Below are 22,685 nucleotides of genomic sequence, written 5' to 3'. Positions count from 1 at the left end.
GAGGTTAGATTGTATGGATCCAAAATAGGCCGGCTGGATCAATGAGGGGCCAAAGTTTTGATGGGGATGGTGGGGTTGAATGTCATTATCTTTGTGTTATGTTATGTGTTATTGGATTTTAAAAGCGCTAATATTGACCAGATATAATAGACAGACCAAAAAATAACTAAATAAATAAAATTAAAAATATATTTTGGGGGGGAGGTTTTTTTTTCTGATTTTGTCCAGATTTTTTGTGGGAAACACATATTGATTTTTTTTATATTGAAGAATTATTTGGATAAAAAATTATTTTTTATTTTTTTCCAAAGCTAATGTATTTCAATGTCCATCACTTTTATGCGGGCAACCCCTGTCCCTATCCCCGCATCCACTATAGTGTGAATGTTGAACTGGGATATAGTGGGAGAAGGCTGTATTTTTCTCTTTCGTGCTGTATTCAAATTCAGCGTGTTTCCCCCCGCTTTGAAGTGGCCAAAGTAAGGCGTGCGTAAGCGCAAGCCTGCTAATGTGACTTTATATAAAATCCCAACTTTAACGAGGCTTTTTACACACGGCACTGCCGCCGTCTCGCTGTGAGCAATTAGGAGAACCACTTTTTTTTTGTGGCTCCCACGCCGCATTCCCAGCTCGGGTGTTTATGCCTTGACCACAAGCCTACTAGTGCCATTTTCCCCCCTCAGTTATTTCACTGGATTCCATCGGCATATATGTACTGAAAGAAACACCACATTTGTTTGGCACATGTCATTAAAAAGGAGCGTCTCCAAAGAGCCTTCTTTTTTTTCCCTCCTCGCCGGCAGCAGCAGCAGCAATGGCGGTGATGGTGGCGTTAATTAGTCCCTTAATATTAGTCCAGCTGTTTGCCATCTAGCCGCCGCCATCGGTCCCCCTTTGTTTAGCAACCACGAGCACTAGTAAAAGCCAACGGCTCACATATGAGAGGATGGAGGGAATAAAGTGCTAATTTTGGGGGTAACCGTTAACCGATTTGTATATACGGGTACATACAGTACCGTGGTACAAGTTGAACATTGTTAACTTCCTTGACACTAATTATTTAAATATGATTACTTTGCATTTATCCTTCATTTACAGTGAATGACTTCAGAACTTCAATCTTCCCTCATGACTATCAAATGATGAACCCAGCTTGTGCCTTTTACTTTTTCTTTGGATTTTATTTTGGCAACACTAACACTCCCTTTTACACTCGTATGACATGTTAAGAACGTCCAAATCAGATCACGTCGGCGGCCCCGCGGAGGGAATAAAGTGCTCCTTCTTGCTTGGTGTGCAAGGAGGAAACACAAGAACACACCGACGAGTGTTTGCTCTCTTCTTTGGAACGCCACACAGCTTTCCTTCTTCCCTCCTCCCGCCTCCGCCGCCTGTCAGAAGCATCCAGGGAGCGAGGCGATGACTGGCTATATTAGATATGTATCACCAATTACCCACAGCATTTGTAAAAGAGGAGAGCGCGGGCCAGAGCCAAGGCAAACAGCTCCCTGCGAGGCTCGCCATTACGCTCGAGTGTGCGAGGCTTAGTGTGTGACACTAAAGGCGAAAGAGTGCGGCTAAGCCTCCTTGTTAGGGCCCGAGAACCCCCGTCAATGGCCTTTCTGGGGAGCCCCTATATGCCTGAAAAGCACCGAAAGGGAATTTAAGAATCCCTAAAAGACTGAGAATACCTAAGAAACCGGGCAAGGTGGAGACTGCGGAGTGTGATACAGATTAAGCTAACATTCACTTTTTGACACTTTGTTCTTATTATGCCATGTTAAAATCAATAGGAAACTGCATGAGGACAGACATAAACAAAACCACTGCAACAAAGTAGAGACTGTGAAGCATAATCATGCAGCGCCCATTGCTAAGCTATGTTAGCATGTGTGCTAATTTTTGTCATTTCTAGCATTGTATATTCAAACATTAAATGAATGTGACAATTACATAATCGAGAGGAAACTAATGGCAGCAAGAAACCGACCAACTGCATGAAACCAGAGGGTGGAGCATAATCATGTGGCATCAAAACAACGGGCTACTGCAATAAAAATAAGAATGAGGAACTTAACCATGCAGCATCCAGTGCTAAGCCAAGCTAGCATGTGTGTTGATTCTTGTCATTTTTATGAGTGTATCCTTTATTATTACATTGACGTGACAATTTCATAGCCAAAAGGAGACTGGGGGCAGCAAGAAACCAGGCGACTACAGCAAAGTGTTAGCCAGGTAACTGTATTAGTTAGCCGTACTCACTTTCTGTCATCTCTTGCCATGTACCTTCTAACTGTAAAAATCAAGAAGAGAGGGCAATCAGAAACAGGGTGACTGCAGCAAAGTGGAGACTGTGGAGCACAATCCAACAGCAAACAGCGCTAAGGTGGGTTTGCATGTGAGTTTATTTATGTCCTTCCCAGACGTTTATCCTGGCACCAGAGAGGTGGAGGATGTTTCCACCGGTGTCCAGTGAGGCGTTCAGGGAGAGAGAAAAAAATGCTGGGAGCACTTGGGCAGCCGACATCTTTCTCGGGAGGAAAGGGGGGTGAGGGGGGATGAGAAAGGTGGGAGAGGGAAAAGGTCAGGGAGAACTCAATCAGAGGCGGAAGAGTGGAAGGAAGAGAAGAAATCAAGAGCGAAAACAACAAAAGCAGGAGGAAGGAGGAGATATGCATCAAATGTGAGGAGGATGGAGAAAGTTGTGAGGTGAAGATAAACAAAAGGTGGAGATTCGGTGAGCGAGTGGGAGGCCCAACAATCGTCAGTGAAATGAAAGCGAGACACGGGAGAGTAGGTGGGAGATGAAAGCGTTTGGGGTGAGGAGGGGGGATGCCACAAACAGATAAATAACTGTTTTAGCGGGATTACAGTGTGACTGACAGAGGCAAATATGACGCGGCGGCGAGCGCTCTTAACCCACATAAATACTGAAACGCGTCCAACATGGCCTCTGGTACTTACTCTTGTCTCTGCGTGTGTGTGTGTGTGTGTGTGTGTGTGTGTGTGTGTGTGTGTGTGTGTGTGTGTGTGTGTGTGTGTGTGTGTGTGTGTGTGTGTGTGTGTGTGTGTGTGTGTGTGCGCGCGGGGGTGTGGGGGGGGGGGGTGCGTGCGTGTGTGTAATACACACCACCCGTGTCCCAATAACATATGCAACATGAACCCTGTCAAGACAATACACAACGCTACGCACATGTTAACAGTCTCTAACCCAATTAAGGAAGAAATAATCATGTTATTGCATGATATGGACACGCCTCCTGTAAACTGTACATAACAAAGTAGACAGAATATATTCACATTTTTTAAAATTATAATTATGATATTGCACGTTGTCACTTACGAAAAGCACGAGGGAGCCTGAACGCCTCACGCCGCAGAACCACAACAGTGTGCAGAATTTAGCATGAAAACACAGCAGATATAGCCGAGTATATGATTAGAAGCTGGAAAGTGGAAGGATGTTTAGGAATATACTATAATTCCATAATTGAAAGACAAACCAGAGGGCCAAAAATATTTGGACAGCGGCCCACCATAAGCTTATGAAGTGCCTCTACGTCATAATTACTGTATGTAGCATAGAGGAAAAGGTTGGAACACTATAAACACAACAGTACTATACAGTACTACTCATACAAAATACATGTACAATGAAAAACTCCATGTCGAAATTGTACCTATATATCTAAACTACCATATATTGACAGTATCAGGATACGGGCCATTGTGTGATATAAACTCTACGGTAAACAAAACAAAAAAACAGTTGCTAAGTGTTTCACAAAAAAATAAATGGCCGGTGGCAAGATCGATATCTGATGTGGGTGTATCGATACAGTAACCCTGCGGAAAATGATATCAAACATCACTATACTGTATCTGTATTTTTTGGTTTTAAAAAGTAACATTTCAGCATTCCTACCATTACATAACAAAAGAACAATAACTATAATAATAATTAATTGTAGCGCTCTACTGCTAGTGATAGAGGATCTCACAGTTGATCACGTTACAATATTATGACGTTAACTTTTTTGACAATATCGACTGTATCACGATACAGCAATTGCGCAATAACTGAAAAACAGCCAATTGCACAAATACATACGACGAAATACATCATAAGGTTTGATCATTTTTCAGTGGCCGTATCACAACAGAAAATGATACCAAATCTATCAGATTATTCAATTAGTCCATCGAACAATGAATAGGATAATCAATTCAAGAAAAAATTGATAGTGTTAAGCTAATGTTTTCCCTTTACACATTCTTAAAGTGTAGAAAACAAGTTCCCGACTCTTCATGTTCAGACTTAAAAGCATTCTAAAGCAGTTTTTTGTCTACATATGTACACCCTTAAAGCGAAGCCAACCAAAAGTACACACACGGGAGGAACAAGGTATTTCTCCAAACAAGTCTGCGACCAGGAATGACAATAATGACACTATACGTGTTGCTAACACAGACACACACACACACACACACACACACGCACACAAATTGTCCACTCATTGGAGCGGAAGCCATGATGGCGGCGGCGTCTACTCCCTGCCACGGGCAACCCTGCAAACTCATCTTTAATAATATATGAATTTGCTTTTGTTCCCATTCTACTCTAGCGCTATACTGTAGCGGTCATTTTATTAGGTACACCCTAGCTACTCTAATAACTCTGCTGTGCCATCGAGAACAATGTTTTGATTGACACTGTCATTCAACTGCCTCACCATCAAGGTGTATACTACAAGGAGCGCTGCATTAAAGTGGAGACGGTGATGCAGAACAAAGGAAAGTTAGCAAGTGTGTTGTTTTTTCAAGTTGTGTATCCACAAACGCTACAATGACTCAGCAATTTTATTTGTAAAGACTGAGATGACAAGGGAAGTGGAGCGCTGCAACAAAGTGGAGACTGTAGAATATAATTTTACAGCATCCAGAGCTCAGGTGCAGCAACAAAATAAGCAAGTGTTACGGTGTAATTGCTGTCATTTCGAGATGCATGTATCTTTAAATGTTACGAAAATACTGAAAATTTCAAGATGAGAATGAGTGCAGTGGCAATAAAGTGGAGCTTATGGAGTATAATACAACAGAGTCAAGAGCTAAAGCATGTCAGCACGTGTGTTGACTTGACTTTTTGTAATCTTTAAATGTTACAAAGATGCGGCAATTTTACAATCAAGTGGAGACTAAGGGCAGCAAGGAACCAGACTACGGCAACAATGTGGGGACTGTGGAGCATAATCCTGCAGCTTCCTGGATGTGAGTTTACTTTTTGTCTAGCTAAGTTTTAACACATGGCTATTTTATAACTGAGAGGAGATTGCGAGCATTAAGAAACCAGGCCACGGCAGCAAATTAGAGACAGTGGAACATACTCGTATTCTTTGAGCATCCAGCACTAAGGCCTGTTTGCATGTTCTTGCGGTGTCTACCCAAATATTACTACCGCTCTGCAATTGTAAAATTGTGAGGTGTCTGCCCAAATATTACAACCGCTCTGCAATTGTAAAATTGTGAGGAGACTGAGGGCTGTGATAAACTGGACCACTGCAACAACCTAGAGACTATGGAGGATAATACAGCAGGCTAAGCTAAGATTAGTATTAGCATGTGTCTTTGTCATTTTTAGCCGTGCATTTTCTAACTCTACAATTTTATATTTTAGAAGAGATTGAGGAGGGTTAGGTACACGGCTACTGTAGCATATTAGACTGTGCATATCACTATTTTGCAAGTCAAAGATAAAACCATTCTCTACCGCTCTCTATCACTACCAGAAGGCTCCAGCACAGAACCTTCTGTAGTCACTCAACAGCCTACTGTCGCTTTCAGAATGTGTCGGGGATCCACAAGGCTTTCTGAGCAGCAACTCTTGCAAAGAGCCTGCAAGCCCGCCCGTCCAGTTGACCTTGATGCGGCTGATGTAACGCGGCGAGCGCCAAATGCAACAAAGCGGCCGCTCTTACCTTGCTCGCTGCTGTTGTCGCCGCTATGTGACGTGTGGCCGCCGCTCGACGGGCCAGGCGTGCCCCCGGAGCGCGTGGACGCCGTGTCGTCGTGGTCTCGGTTCCAGGACGTCTGCAAAGAAATAGAAAACGGACGACTTTATTGAACTTGACTGAGTTAAGGTGTTCCAATTTTGATGTGGATGTGGTAATCAAGGTGGGTGCAAAGCAAATTTTTCCATTAATTGTTATCATAACTGTAAATATCAACTTATTTAATCACTAGTTTTATCATTTAAAAAAACACTTTAAAATGTTATTATTTCCTTATCTTTATTGGATTATTTATTTATTATCTTGATTTAATTTTGACAATAAAATAAACTGGCACATGATCACAAAAAAACATGATCACCATCTACAGGACTGGAGTGGAACAATATCGATTACAAGATCAATTGGATACACTTTGTGTTATTGTCATTCAGCCTTGGTGGATGGAGCGCTGTCATGCCTTTTTTTTTTTTTTTTTGCATACAGGGCAAGTAGTGTACTCATATAAGGGCATGCAGGCACAAGCGAGTGTGCATGACACCATCATATGGAATGAGGGCTGAGAAAAAAGAAAAGACAGAAAGCAAGAAAAAAAAAAGAGCCAACATGTTGCATGAGTTCCCAGCTTTGTGAAGCATGCGATCCACGTCTGTCTCCATTTGGGACAAACTGCTAGCAGATGACAACAAGCACAACAGCGAGCAACCAGCGAAAGTGATGTCATCAACAAAGAAATACATTCAAATATATACAGCAACGTGGAAGAGCTTTGTCGAGAAATATGGCCCTCTAGACGTGTAAAAAGTGTGAAAGCGACACCATTAAATGTCAAAATGGATTAAATGTGAGCTAACAAGTGTTAGCTTACAACACTAGCAAAATGTTAGTACTTGTGACGCTTCTCTTACAAAAGCCACACTGCCTGTTAAGCCATTAATTTGTTGTGTGAAAGGAACAGATCCACTAAATTTCCAGCTTCTGAGCTAGTATCAGAGGTGGGACGGTAGCTGTGTTAAAGGGTAGAGCAGAAAATCAGGATAAGGGTGTAAATCAAAAGAGAAACCAACTGCTTGCTTCAAGCTGTTTGCTTCCATTCACAGCTCAAAAATAATTACACATTGTGTATTTAATAAACCACCTATCTGACAAAAGTGTGCTAGCTTAATGCTAACACACAATGCAAAACGCCATAGGGGGGCTAATGAAACTGGCATCTATGTTGTGGTAGTTATGACAACACTCGCAGGCAGGTTAGGGCACCAATGTATAATTAATGACAACAAAAAACGAACCACCATCCCCTGAGAGATCAATTGAAAAAATAATTAGAGCAGGAAAAGAAAAAAAAACTATTGAGATAAAATGGTGAAATAAATGTGCACACCCTCTTAACTGGGGATGTGGCTTTGTTCAAAATTATCCAATCACACTCTCACTTGCTGGAGTCAGCACACCTGCCACAAGTTAATATGCCTCCGATTAAACCCAAAGTTCAGATGTTCTAGTAGGCTATTTGTGAACGACAAAAACGGCTCTACTGTTATGTCTCTGAATGTGGCATAAAATCGCTACGTGAAAGGGACAAAAGTGCACATTCACAAAAGCACATTACTTAAATACGTCACATTCTATAACCCGTGTTAAAATGTTTCCAGTCTCCGCAGTTCTGCATGAATCCTTTTCTTGTCTTTAGTCCAAACTTTTCAAAAACCCAAAAAGGGAAGAAAGGTTTCTGTGGTATAGAAGTAGCCCTCAGAGCCAGACCAGAATTGAGGAAGTTCTCCTCAAACAGACCCAGAACTATTTGTGAAAAAACTGAAGCGAAAGTTTGATGTATACGCTGCCAAAGTGTGACTGAACTCAGGGGAACCTCTCATTGACCGTGTTATTTTCAGACACATACACACACTTCAGATGTGTATCAGTACACAGACACACACAAATGCCTTCTCCAATGCGGCTGCATCGCACTGCAACCAAACCAGATGTTACCTCTTATTCCGCTTCTGAAAGGGTTGGCGGGACTTCAAACGGGCTCTATCACGGCATCCCTCACACACATACACACACACAGTAGAGCCAACGCACCACCTGTGAAAGCCAGAACTGAGCCGATACTGAGTTTTTTGCTTTCGGCCCCATATGACAAAAGTGAGTGATGGAAAGTGGTTTAGGACGAAAAGATTGGTAGAATGGCGGGATATTACAAAAAGAAGGAAAAAAAGAAAAACAACTGGCTTTAATCTGTCTCCTTTTATGCCGCGCAACTGGAGACAGTTGGAGAGTGTTAAAACCAGGGAACAAAAGGACAATATTCACGATGGATGCTGCAAATTCAACACATTGGTGGCTTGGCTTGATGTCAGCAGGCTATAGGATGATTATAAGTGCGCTTACACGCACAATATGACTGTTGTTTCCCCCAAAATGAGTCCATGATGATGAAAGTCCCTCTAAATTGTATGATAAACGCCACTGAAGAGGCGTTTTCAGATGCCAGGTAGTACGGATTACATCCTCAGCACACGGAAAATAAATTGGAACTAGAACATAGAACGTAGAGCATTTCTTTTTTTGTCCCGGCTTCTAGATATAATACGGTTTAATTTATCAAAAATGCTGCAAAAAAAATTGTCAAAAATTGAGCAATTTTACCTTATTATTATTATATGGCGGTTAACTCAATTTTACAGTTGTATGACAGTTAAGACTAGAGCATTAGAATTTGTTTTTTATTATTAATAACTTCCATCTTCTCACTTGCAAGTTCTTTGTGTTTTAATTTGAAAATATAATTAGAACACGGAGGATGGAGAGTTGGGAGGCAAAGTTGTGCATTTGCTGTAATTGAACAAAAGAGCGCAGTGCCTGCTGGGAGGTTGCCGGCCAGGCCCAATGGGGAAAGGGGGACGGTGAAGGGGGTGGGAGGGGGGTTTTGGGACTTTGCAACTAGGGGTTGGATGGCATCTCCGCGGGGACGGGGGGGTGGTTATTTATAATCACACAGGCCGCCCTTAGATGCGAGCGCTGATCTGACGCGCAATTAATGCTGAGATCACACACACATGCCCATACACACATAGCATGTGCACACACACCCTTTGGCAAATGCAGCACAACAGAGTATTTTCTCTTTTCAATTCAATGGAGGAAAGTTTATATATGCTGCGCGCTGTAATATCGCGATATATTGCCGAATCGATTTTTTCTAACACCCCTAATATATGTAGATATATGTATATGTATATATATATATATACGGAAAAAATATATATAATCAAAAAAATAAAAACAGTGTATTTTCAGATCATTATGGAGTATTAAAGCAACAACAACAAAAAATCATATAAAATAAAAATGAAGGTACCAGGGAAAATTACTTAGACATGGTCAATGTTATATATTACATTAACACAAATAAATATTGGCTTTGTCACCAATTTTGTGTGTAGGCTGCTTCTCAATGTCATTGTTTTTACTGTAGTGCAGAAGGTGACAAATTTCAAAGTTTGAACAGGCCTGACGTGGACTGCAAAGAAAAAAGGCGACAATCTGACTGCACACAAAGCGACACACTTGGTTTATTCTATGTTCTCCTAATGAGCCGCCATTCCTCCTCCCTCTGCATATTCCCTAAATCCCTCCATCTCCCCCTGGATCCCAGCCTCTCACACTTTGCTGCATGTGCACTAGCTTGTATTCCAACGCTTAATTGTCAAGTAAATTCAATTTCCCTGCTTCTGTTCTGCCTCGCTTTTTGCTAAACTTCTTAAATCTGCCGCCCAGGGAAGCGCACAGACGCACCCAATCAAGAGTTGAGCACACACACCCCCACCCCCACACACTTTTTTATCATCATTTTTCTTCCCTAATTCGCCATGAAAAGATTCTTCTTGCTGGAAATTGTGATTCTGCATTCCAATCCACTGCACTCTCATTCCATGTGTGTGAGTGTGCGTGGGTGGGAGGTGGGGGGTTCCCTCATGCAAGCAAGCACTCATGCAAGAAGAAACGTCGCCTCTCCGATTGATTTGCAGTCATAATAATATTAATAATAACGGCTAAGGTAGAGGTGCTGAAATCTTTTTTGAGACGTTGTGCTGATTTACAGGCGGCCCGGGTGCAGGAATAATCATATGTGCATACTTAAGAGACACAGGCGTAAATATACATAATCCCCCCACACACACACACACCGTACACACACACATATATTAACTCTTCAACAGAGGTACATGTGAATCGAAGATGACACGTACGCAACTCCATTCCCCATAATGCTTTGCTGCTGCAGTTATTTCCCCACAACACTAAAAGGAAATACTTTGAAAAATAATCTAATTGTGATTTTTTTTCCGTCCTCCCCAATATTGACTATGTGATTATTGTTCTGTTATCAATTGTATCCATGTTGTGATCGTGTGTGAGTCAGATTGGCATATCTGCCTAGGATGTGAGTCTCGTCAGATTACGACAGGAAAACACAAACTGCATTACATACTGTGTGTAATCATTGCCACCTTTTGGAGTAAGTATCGCCAAAAAAAGAAAATAAATAAAACAGAGCATACCTGGTGCATCCTTGAGTTGCTTGTTTACACTTTGGGACCCCTCCACTACCCCCGACCCCCATTCCTGGAAAGACTAGATTTGTGAATGACATGTTGTGCTTCCCATTTCCTCATTAGCTTAGCCTAGCTCGGCACGATGGCCATTGTGGAAGGCCTGCAGGGGGTTAGGTTTGGGGGGGCGAGGGTTTTAGGGGTTTCTTTCCATTAGCTAAGTACACACAAGCCACGTTATTGTTTGCTCTAACTTCAAATATGGCCGCACGTCAGCCGTCACAACTTTGGGGGTACAAAATGGACTTTTGCTTTTTTTTGGGAAGGGGGGGTTGACTATACCCTCCTTTGAATTAACCTACTTGCTATTCCAGCAGGCTAAGACGCACACAAGTCACGTGGTCGCCTCTCTTTTGTGCCACTTGTTGAATCCGGCGCCCCAAAAAGTGGGGGGAGGGCAAGAATGGGGGGGTCAAACCACCCCTTTATGCCGCCACAAAAGCCACCATTACCAACAAACCCCCCCACCCCGTGTACCCCCTCCCGCTGCGACTCAAAAGTTTGCTTGAGAGGAGCCGTTTGAGACACACAAAAAGAAGCCTGCGTGTGACTTTGGCGGGGGCAAACTAATAGATTAGCGATAGCAGAGCCGACCAGATTAGGAAAATGGTGGATGACGCACCTCCCCATCCCTCTCAAGTGGGGGGGCGGGGGGTCACCCTTTGACCAGCAGCGTTACCTAAACCAACATTGCTGACCTGGAAAGACACGTTGCATAACTGCATATAGCCGATTGTTGCCGAAAGATAGTCTGATAGTGGTTAAGTGGACGTTCCCGGACGCACCCCCATCAAGACATCCACCCTCCGTAACCCCCCCACCTAAAAACATGCATCAATAATGGCAGCATGTTTAGTTTTAAAGCTACACTAAATACAACTGATACAACAAATTAATTGCCAAAATAAATACTAGAAAATAATACTTCTAAAAGATCAATTAAATTTAATGCAAACAAATTTTTTTAAATTAAATTTTAATTTGATACAGAACTTCATATTCAAGGCATCATGTTTAGTTTTAATTAGTTATTTTTTGTATCTGATTATTAATTACCAAGATAAATAATAAACTTATTATTTAAAAATAAAAATAATAAATTTCACCTTAGAAATGTTTTACTTTTTTATAATAATTTAATAAAAATCAATCAAAAAATGTATATATACAATAGTTACATTTGATTTATTTACATCTATCTATTGAAAATATGTATTTATTTAATTATTTCCAAATAAAAAATACTTTAAAAAATTAACAAGTCTTCCCGGACGCACAAATCCCACAAACACACACACACACCACTAAAAGTACCAAGATTACATAAACTGATTCAACAAATTAACTATTAAAACCTGCAACAAACTTAAACTTTTTTTTCTAGCGTTGCATTTTTCCCCCCATTTTTTCTTGAGAAAAAGTTCATATTTCGTTTCTTTGGTTAGGAAAAAAGCCAACCTTTCCCAAAATGCACCGTGTTTGAATTATAGGTTACGTGAAAATAAATAAATAAAATATCTGAAAGAAGACTTTAGCTCTCAAGCAAGCCTTTCCCAAGGCCACTCCTTTGATATGATGACAGAGATGGCACACCCCTTGCACCTCACACTGGTGTATCAATACTGCGCCATATGCAAGAACTATATGGTCCATCACTATATTGATCATTTGGCGCATCCCAAATGTAAATGAGGAATTTTTACACCAGGTCACCATTTTACTTTTCTCACACACGCCCTGTAGGGGGCTTCCACAAGTTGACACTACACCCTACCACAACCACAATCAAGATATCAGATGAATTTTCACCCAAAATAAACAAACAACAAATCTTATATTTTGTACCAAAAAAATCACATACACCCCAGTACGGTTTGTTGTGGCCCTTTACATGCCAAATAACCATATTTGGTAATGTCTAAATGACTTGAAATGAGCACCACTCACTTCACCATATCAACCATTTGGCAGTCCTTGCGTTAAGGTAACAGCTAATCTGTGACTCAAACCACATCCTCAAAGCAGGACTAGGTTGGATTAAATTCTCCAAAAACAAACAAAAAATATGGGCGTAATCAAAATACCTCCTGGCTCGTAAATGAACTGGGGCGGATCGACTTTGTCAGACGCCAGAATATTTTGAAAGGGAAGTTCCAATTATTTCCAGCCCCACTTGATAAAGTGGAGAGGCTCTCCAGACACCCAGAGAGTCCTTTGCGCTATTAGCCTCACTCTCCCACTTTGTTAGCCCCTTCCGCCAACCCTCAACCCTGTAATTAAGAGCACTGGTGGCAACTTTTTGCATCCAAACGTGATTCATGTGCTTTTAGGTCAGGATTCATACGCTTTTTAAAGTAACTTTGCAACTTGCAGAATAGATTTAAATGATTATTTAACCCACAAAAATTTGGGGCAAATGTGTTTTGTGACTGATAATACTACTTAGGACGAGAAAAACTGTTTACCTACATTTTAAAGCATATTAATCTCAAATTTAAGCATGTTTAAATGATGGAACATTACAATTCAAGCATTTTCAAGCCCCCAGTAAGAATTCCCAGGATTGGCAAGAGTGTGCAAGTGGACGTGAATGTTTTGGGAATCTCTCTGGGGAGCAGAATGAACAGCAGCGGTGAAACAGTTAACTCAGTCCAACCGGTGCTAACCAGTCACTCCACTCAACACAGCACCTGAGGGGGTGCTGCATTTATCAGGCCAGTTTCAACACACACACACTTGTAGGCGCGTGCACGCACGCACACACACACACACACACACACACACACACACACAGCAAACTGGCTTGGTCGCATTCACCAGCCTCCTCTGACTTTTTCACCTCTGCTCGCCGGCCTGCTCGGGCAGGCTAAGAACAACACGGCTTAAATATTCAGAATATTAGCGGCGTGACACATGCACAGCGGGGGCATAATTCCCAAACATTGTCAAGCCTTGTAAAAAAAAGTCCAGTTGAATAAATTCAAAGTCTTTTTTTCACTCTCTCTTCCTGACATTTTATTTCTCTGCTACACTCGCCTCGCACCGGAATAAATTGCTTTATGAATAAATGTGCCTTCTTGTTAACTTTGCTGCTTTTGTGCAAATTTGCAGGCCGCTCTTGCTCTTCAACTTTATGCCCGGGGACATATATTAAAAATACATATGGGGGTGGGGGGTGAGATAATGCGCACACACACAAGGCCAATTCGTTAAGGATGTCACCAGTGCGGATAAGATGTCACGCAAAAATAGACAACAAAATGTATATTTAAAAAAATGTATAGAACTTTGCAAGTATGCGTGAGCATTATGTTGAAAAAGTATCTTCTTATTCCGTCAATAGGAAAAGGACAAATAAGTCGTGTTCATCTTGAAGTCAATTAAAACCCTCCTGTTACATTGCAGGTCAAATTGACCCATGCTGAGATTTCATATTGTACAATACTACATATGTTTTATTGTTAATTTACAAGGGATGTTTAAAATTAACATAAAACATATGTAGTATTGTACAATATGAAATCTCAGCATGGGTCAATTTGACCAGCACATTTAACCAGACGGGTTTTAATGACTTAAAGACTGAACACGACTTATTTGTCTTTCTATTGATAAGATCCTTTATCAACTTATGTATGGTCAGATTGACCTTTAATAGTTTATTCACTTTTTTTATATTTTCGAATTTACATGGCATACTAAGTATTATACTGACTCTATTATATTGACATTAGCAGCTAAAGAGGGGTAGACATTTTGAGTGCTAAACATACAGCGGGTCAATTTGACCCATAAACATTTCAACCAAAGAAATAAACATAACAGGAGGGTTTACTATCTGTTTCAGGAGCACAGCAGCGTTGTCATAATATACATTGACCTGAGAGTGACCCCATAGGCTAAAAGGAGGGTAGAAATGTCAAAATGTTTTGATAGTGAAAGTTGCAGCGGGTCATAGTGACCCATGATCATCTTTGGTGTACTAAATAAACAAGCATAACCAGAGGGTTTAGCAACATCATCACCACCTTTAAAACCTGAGGAATATTTCACTCTCCTGTTAAGTTTGTGTCTCTGGAACAGCAACAACATCCCTGGGTCAATTTGACCCATGGCCTCTTTGATGATTAGTAAGAGGGGAGCTATAAACATTGTTGAAAAAATTGTAAAATGAATTCATTACATGGTGCCTTGTCCATGTTGAAGTTTCTCATCTCCAAGAACATTCTTTAAATGGGTCAATCTGACCCGTGACACAACAGGAGGGTTGCTTCAGCTGACCTGCTTTGTCAATAGAAAAAAGGGCCACTTTGGAGAAAAAAAGAAAACCTCGAGAGAATACACGAAGACCCCTCAAAGAGACACTTGGAGTTTGTTATTTCATTCTCTTTCTGGATTAAAAGGCGCTGTGTTATCTTTGCAGGCTGATCTTCATTTCCATAATCACGCACACACACACACACTAAGAACCCCCCCACCCCCACCCCACCCTCTCTTTTCCTCTCTCCCTCCCTCTCTAAAGCCTTCTCTTCCAGCCCTGCCATCCAGCCTCTCCCAACCACTCACCCATATGGACGCCACACGGATTTAAATTATTTAGCCTGGTGACTTTTTTATGTCGCATGTGCCTCTAATTTCATTTACCAGCAACCACCTTTGCGTCGTGCACAAATGCAGAATTTTACTGCTGTCCTGCTATATTTATAAACACAGTGTATGGATAATGTGCGAATATACACACACTGTTGTCTCTGGAGGACCTGTGAACACATTGAACCGTGGCGGTATACAAAACAAGTACAAATACTTCATTACTGTGCTTAAGTAGATGTTGCTTGATGATGCCTTACTTGAATGTTTATTTATCCAACTTTTTACTTTGACTCCCTAAAAAAGAAAACAGTTTTTCCTCTTCCTTCTATACGAGCAAGCTCCAGCTACGCCACCATATGAGTGAAGTGAAAAAAGAAATGGTACAATTAAGATAATGTATGCCCTCGTATGTGGGAAAGGAGAGCCACAGTCACCAATAACTGAACGAGAAAACCAAGACGCAAAAACAAAATGAATACACTGGCAAAGAGCCACAATTCACACTCAGCCGTTCACAACAACATTAACCCGATTCCAGTTCCTGATGTCATTCACTAGGCCATGCCCCTTAAGGGCACCCATCCAATACACAAATACTACAGTAATTGCACTTTATAAAACCATGTCTTGACATTATTATTTTTTGTGTTTTAATACAATAAACAAAGTGCTACTTTCTCCATTAAAAACACATAACCCCCCCAAAAAAAAAAATTTTTTATTGGTGGAGGGTGGATTGAAAATATTTGTTTCATGCTTGGTCATGTCAAGGTGCCACTATACAAGCAACTTATCTTTTTTCACTTATCGTTAAGAGTACACAATTAAGCACTTTTCCCACCTCTGACTTCTATTTGCCTCATTGCTGTGCAATCCAAATAAAAGTGGCTGTGATGTGGTGGGAGAGTGGGGGAAGTGGTGGTGGTCTCTCGATAAGCAATGTGCACTCATGTCTGAGGAGAAACACTGACAAGACGCCTAATGAAGCGTGAATGCACTGGAGGAGGAGGAGGAGGGGGAGTAGGAGGAGGAAAAAAGTGGAGGAACCGAGCAGAAGCAGCACCGGGGTGCGCCTCCTCGCACTCCGCCGCCACCGCGCTCTGCTGGGCTTGAGAGAGGTGAAGGGAGGGTGGGTACGAGCCCCATAAATGTACAAATGTACAGGAAAGCGGGTCAAGTTTTAATGAGCCAATGAGAGCATTTATGCAGAAAATGTCTCATTCCGATGGAGGGGATGATTGGAGGAAATGGGGGGTGGGGAGTGTGTGTGTGGGGGGGGGGGGGTGCGCGCGCGCGTGCGTGCGTGGGGTGTGTGGGGGGGGGGCGCGTGTGAGTGTGTGTGTGCGCGCTCGCTCGCTCATACCTGGTCGAGGGCCACAGAGGAACGGGTGATCTCCTCGCTGTCTGACTTGGAGCCCCCCTCGCGGTCGTCTATGACCAGGTCTATGGGCATTTTGCCCTTCAAGCAGCTTATGTAGCGGTGACAGAAGTTGTCGCACAGCTCGTGCACCTGCACGGGCGAAAAGACGGCGGACGTCACACAAGTGCACACAAACAACAAACACATGCACGCTTAGCAGGTAAATTACTTGCAAAATTAAATCTGACACAAAACGTAGAGTAGGTTATATTCAAGGAACACTTCTGAAAAATAGGATTTGTCATTGGTCAAATTATTAGGTACACCTGCACTGTAGTTCGTGAGGAAAAATTACAAACATGTTGGCTCACTCCCTCATTTTTGTGTAGTTAACCAAAAGAAGAGGAACAAACAAGCTGCAAGAAATTACTAGATAAAATGTGTTTAAATCAAAGAGGAGAGCAGATTATAGACAAAGTAAAAGCAACATTTTTTTCTAAAATATATATATAAAAATAATACTAATCACTGGTCAAATTATTAGGCACACCTGCACTGCATCTCACGAACTAAAAATTAAACTTCACAAAGTGTGCTAAGCTAAATATTAGGAACAGCTCTTCTTCATGCCACAAAACAACCGGTAAGAAATTACTCTTAAAAATAAATCTAATACAATTAGTGTAGATTATAGTAAAAAAAAAAAAATCCATGAAACTTCATTAAATGTCTCCATCCATTTTCTTAACCGCTTGTCCTCACAAGGGTCGCGGGGGGCGCTGGAGCCTATCCCAGCTGGCTTCGGGCAGTAGGCGGGGTACACCCTTCACCCTTGGCCCGATTGCCAGCCAAATGCAGTCATCAAGTGTCTCAAGCAAAATATTCGCAACAGACCTCAAAGCATAAAACAAGCTGCAAGAAATTACTCATAAAAATAATCTTGCACAAGGACAGTGGATTGCGTTCAAGCAGCTTTTTGTATGTTTATTTCTAAGGATATAAACAATCGCTGGTCCAAATAATGGGCACACTTGCACTGTACTTGTCAAGCTAAAATCCCTTCTCTCATAATTGTGTTGTAAGCCAAAATATTAGGAACAGCTCTGACACACACCACACCACAAAACAATTGCGCTGCAACAGTTGGCATGATAAAACTCTGTGCAACACAAACGGAGAGTACATAATGTTAAAAACTCATAACAATAAAACCAATCACTGGTCAAAATATTAGGCACACTCGCACTTGATTTCATAAGCTAAAAATGAATCTTGCTTCACAGTGTGCCAATCAAATTATTAGGAACAGCTATCAAACCTACAAAACAAGCCTGAGGAAATTACACATAAACATTGTAACACGTGGTAGAGGTGATTACTGTATATCCAGGCAACTTTTTTTTTTAACAATTCATATTTATTCCGAGCCAATATATTATACACACCTTTATTGTATTTTTGACGAAAAATACACCCAACTTTACAAAGTGTGTCAAAGGTGCAAGAATGTCCTGTTTCTGATGTGTTTCTAATATTCAGACTCAGCTCTTAGCCACAATAATAATCACATTTCTCAACAATTATATTCTGTGACGCTATATGTGTGCATGCAGGCCTTTTGGGTGCAGGTGTACCTAATCTGGCGACCAGGGCGGTGCAAAATGACTGTATCTTTGCCCCCCTCCCACCCTCGGGATGGAGATATCCACGAAAATTGGCAGTGACACGAGAGCTCACACGGGCCACGACGCACTCAACACGCGTGTTAAAAATCCCACCAGCAGCCACCCCCGCGTGACGCTCAGATTTCGTGCACTTTTGGACATTTTTTTCCCTCTCCTTCTCCTCTTGGTTTTAATTGAAAATCTCAAAGCAAGACTTGAACAGAAATTCGTCAGAACCGGTCCTGTAATGCTGATTAACACCCACAAGGAGGATGAAGGGAGAGAAAAAACGTGCAGTAATTGATTTGAACGCTAATTATAAGTGACCAGCAAAAGTATAGTTATACAAATTAGGAATAAAGAAAAATATATGAAATCAGATTTTTTTTTCCTTACCTTTTCCAGTTCCAGCAGATGAAACCGTAATACTTGAATGGCTTGAATCATCTGCAGAAATTGAAAAATAATACAATTTAAAATAACTAGTGCCTTATTTTCATTTACCTACACTTCACATGCAGTGACGTCATGCACTGTTAACACAATGTACACTAACAAAGATGCAAACACACAAATATCACAATAAAACCACTTTCAACGACTTACCAGATTATCCAATTCTGGATTTGATGAAAATAAAGGTTTTTCTGCACGAATCTAAAAATGAAGCAGTCAAGTGAAAATTATGTCAAATGCACATCACATACTAACATCAGTGGGAATAAATGGCATGTACTCCTCCCAATTAACTTTCATCTAAGTTTGTATTTATTATTATTATTTTTTGCGCTACTTGCTGACCTGTTTGGCAAACACAGCGATATCCTCATTGAAGGACTCCGACGAGCACACGTCCCCTCCTGCCACGCCAGGCTCTCTGGGGGTGCACGTCGCTAATTCACATTTCTCGAAAATCAGTGCAAGCAGCGGGAACAGGGGGTGCCTGCATGGCAACACGCACACACACGCACATTTATAGAGTATAAGCACACAATAGCAAATCTCAACGCTGGGGTCAAGATGACCGCAGGCTGGATTTAGGCAGCCATCTTTTATATTTATATTTATTTTTGCAGAAACTCGCCAGTGGGGAGCCTCCCTGCATGGACGCATGCATGCAGACTGTAAAGTGCAACACAATTCTGCGCACGTATAGTGGGTTTATTATGTAGAATACATATGTGACGTTCAGCAATGCTAACAGGTTGGGAAATATTTTTTAATTAGTGACTTTATGTAACAAAACATTTGATGTAAAGTCTAAAAATACATAACATTTTAAATAGGCAGCACCAGTGTGAAAGGTGATGCATATTTCATTTTTAATGAGCTGCCATTAATTAAATTACCGATAGATTGTAATTATTTCCACTCGATTAAAAGGGTAAAATTAGAAGATAAAGTTAAAAGTGCAATATAGTTTTATAACAATGCGTGAAAGTGTATATTGCCACAAATTATAAAATATAAGCAGTAAGTTAAAAAAAAAAAAGTACACGTAGATCCACTCGGACTCAGCGACCCGCCGAGCCCAGCAAGCCCTCACTGTCCCCGGGCAAAGCGAGCCGAGTGCCCCGCTGAAACTCTCGCCACCCGAATCCCTCCGGAGCTCGTACCCATATATGGCGTCCTTGTCCCTCTTGAGCGCGTCGTTGACCGACGAGCCCATGCTGGGGGGCATGGTGTTGGTGTGCGCCGTGTGCGGGTACTGGTGCGAGTGCAGCTGGGGCCCGTGGTTGAGGTGCACGGCCTGCATGGAGCGCGCGCCGTGCGGGTCTCCGTACATGGTGGTCGGGATGCCCACCCCGTCCATCCCGTAGTGGGGCAAGTCTTCGTACTGCACCGGGGCGACACACACACATGCGCGAATTATACACACTCGCAAATGCAATTATTATTCAAGTAGTGTTTGACTCAATTAAGCAAGTGGGAGTGTGCAAATTATCCCAACTTTTTAAGCATTTTAAAGCAGAAAAAAGAAAATATGCAAGCTGAAGTTGCTGACATGTCAAGTGATCTAATTTAAACACACTCACGGTTGCTTTTAAGATTTGTTAAATTAAAACTGCAGGTGGTTGTTCGTAAAATCGAACTTTTTAATACGTAGTTTTGCTTTAATGCAGCAACGTCAAATTAGGGACTCGTGGAATTAGCACAATTAAGTAAGAAATAATTGTGTCTTCTAAAAGTTTTCCCAAGGCGTAAAATAGTACAAACCTTTGCAAATAAAATGCATTTTATTGCAAGATAGCATCAATGTTTGCATACATAAAGTGCTGCTTTAGAAAAATAAACTAAGAATCTTCCAATGATGATTGGGAAGTTATTTGGAAAACAAGATCTGCATGCCTCCAGGCGACGAGGTGCAAAAGCAAGTCAGCGTGACAGATTTTTACACACAATGTGTAAATCAAATCATATTTGTCGTCGCCCCGCTACAAAATATGGCTTTTTAATAGCATTTTCGGTGCATTTTATTCAAAGAGTGTGTGTTCAATGTGTGTTGATGTGTTGTGTGGTGCGTGGAGATCTCAAGTCACGAGACAAATGTTTGAGATTTGTCACCCTGAGAATCCACGCAGTGCTGTCACAAGTCATCTGCAAAAACACGTCCACGAAAGAAGTGTGTGTGGATGGGTGCGTATGTGAGTAAAGGGGCGGGGGCGCAAAGCAAAACCAGCTCGTCCGTGCGTAATGTGGCTGCCAAAAGAAGACAGCAAAAGTAACTTTTTTCATCAAGTCCACGCGTGTTTGGCTGCTTTCTTTGGTTGTACGTACCCTTTGAGCCATAAGCCTCCTCGCTGCCCGCCGTTCGTGATTCGAGTCCAACTTAAATCCGCTCGGAAGCCAGCCTTGCACGGCAATTTAGCAAATCCAAACAAAAATTTAGGGGGGGGGGGTGATTAAGCTCCCTGGCTTCTGTGGTTACATTTAAAAAAGAAAACACAAAAAAAAATCCTTTGGGTTTGTTGTTTTGGGGCTCTTTCCCCCTCTGGTCCAGTCACCACGGTGCCGGCCAAGTTGAACCCGGCTGAGGAGAGTCGGTCCTCGGCTCTCTTTCGCTGTGAGTCCCCACCACCCCGAAAAAAATAAAATAATAAATTCGAAGCCTTAAAAGACCCCCGCAGGTTCTCGTGGCTCGTTTTTATGCTCTCCGTGTGTCTGGCGTTGCTTGCTCGTCGTCGGGGTTCCTCTCCTGGCTTTGGTCCGCTGGGTCGAACACCGGGTCTGCGCTCCCAATCACGGCCGGGAATGAAGCGTCTCTCCCTGGCTTCGGTGAATGCTGGCTGCCCGGTCTCCCGCGGCTTGATTTACTTATGCAAAGACGTGTGGAAGAGCTCAAGAGGAGGAGAAGAAGGAGGAGGAGGTGGTGGGGGAAGAGGAGGAGGATTCATCATTCCGGCTCGGGGCTTTTCTTAAAGGAGCCGTGTAGCGTGTGTATATAGAAATGAGCCGGCGTGTGTGCGTGTGTGTGTGTGGGGGGGGGGGGGGGGGGGGGGCGTGCGTGTGTGTGTGCGTGCGTGTGCGCTCGAACCCGGAAGTAGTGCAGGCCATAAACAAGTCACACGGACCCGAGCAAGTGACGCGCAGATTTAGGGGTGAGAGGGGGCGTGAAACGCCAGAGTCCATTGAAAAAAACACATGTCATTTTAGTGTTCATTTGTAGCTTATTTACGTCCCAAACTAACAGAACCTCACTAGGTGTGTCGTCGCAACAGACGCCGAATTATTTGCCGACAATCGACGGTGCTAAATAACACAAAACATGGCCGCATTGTTGTGAATAATCCGTTATGTAATAGTTGCGTGGGTGACATTCTTGCCACCTAACTGGTCCGGTCCGGCAGGTTTCGGGGGCTCTCTCCCTCATGCGACAAAGTTTTCTTTCAAGTTTGCGTGTCAAGTCTAACGGCGTGTAACAATGAAGAATGAGTCCATCAAGTGTTGATAGTTGAAGAAGGCGTTTATTTGGCTTAATTTGTTGTTAAATCACAATTGGGGAATAATTTGCCAACTCTCCCTCTTCTCCACCCCAGCTGGTGAGCTGAATGGGTCCGTCCAGTTCATCGGCGTTCTGGCCAATGGCAGAGGGCCCCGGATAAGGGCTGTTGGAGGGAGGCGCTCTGATTGGCTGCTTCCATCGATCGATCCGCGGAATAATTGTTCATTGCTCCGAGGCCACATTGGCGAAAAGGTGCAAAAGCAAGCACATCATCGTCATTATCATCAGGGCACACTTTCACTTTATTTACAACATTGTGGTGCTTGTTTATGGTCAGATTGATGGGGAAATAAAATAATAAATGCACCACTTAAAATAATTGTCCCACGCGCGATTTAACTTTTTAACCTCACTTCCAACCAAATAAACTGTAGCCTATGCATGCTCATTTTATTCCATTAGATGTTTTTCTTCCTTGTCATATATTTTATTCAA

At 42.1% G+C, this 22,685-nt stretch overlaps 1 protein-coding gene across 1 annotated transcript in view; it reads right to left on the bottom strand.

Moving 5' to 3' along the window:
- Positions 1-21,652, bottom strand: part of meis1b (Meis homeobox 1 b) — a 91,297-nt gene extending 69,645 nt beyond the window's left edge. Inside the window, exons 1-7 of the mRNA XM_086092861.1 lie at positions 21,026-21,652; positions 19,864-20,084; positions 19,049-19,190; positions 18,854-18,904; positions 18,644-18,694; positions 16,587-16,733; positions 5,976-6,087 (exon numbers count right to left, since the gene is read on the bottom strand). Of these exons, the coding sequence (XP_085948987.1) occupies positions 5,976-6,087; positions 16,587-16,733; positions 18,644-18,694; positions 18,854-18,904; positions 19,049-19,190; positions 19,864-20,084; positions 21,026-21,037 (736 nt within the window). The 5' untranslated portion in view covers positions 21,038-21,652. The remainder of the gene's footprint in view (positions 1-5,975; positions 6,088-16,586; positions 16,734-18,643; positions 18,695-18,853; positions 18,905-19,048; positions 19,191-19,863; positions 20,085-21,025) is intronic.
- Between the last annotated feature and the right edge of the window lie 1,033 nt (positions 21,653-22,685).

This window comes from Leptonotus elevatus, chromosome 13, assembly GCF_054856555.1.
Source record: "Leptonotus elevatus isolate MCC_2025b chromosome 13, RoL_Lele_1.0, whole genome shotgun sequence".
Classification (NCBI taxonomy): domain Eukaryota; kingdom Metazoa; phylum Chordata; class Actinopteri; order Syngnathiformes; family Syngnathidae; genus Leptonotus; species Leptonotus elevatus.
The sequence above is the reverse complement of the archived record's forward strand: the minus strand, read 5'-3'. Positions and strand labels throughout refer to the sequence as shown.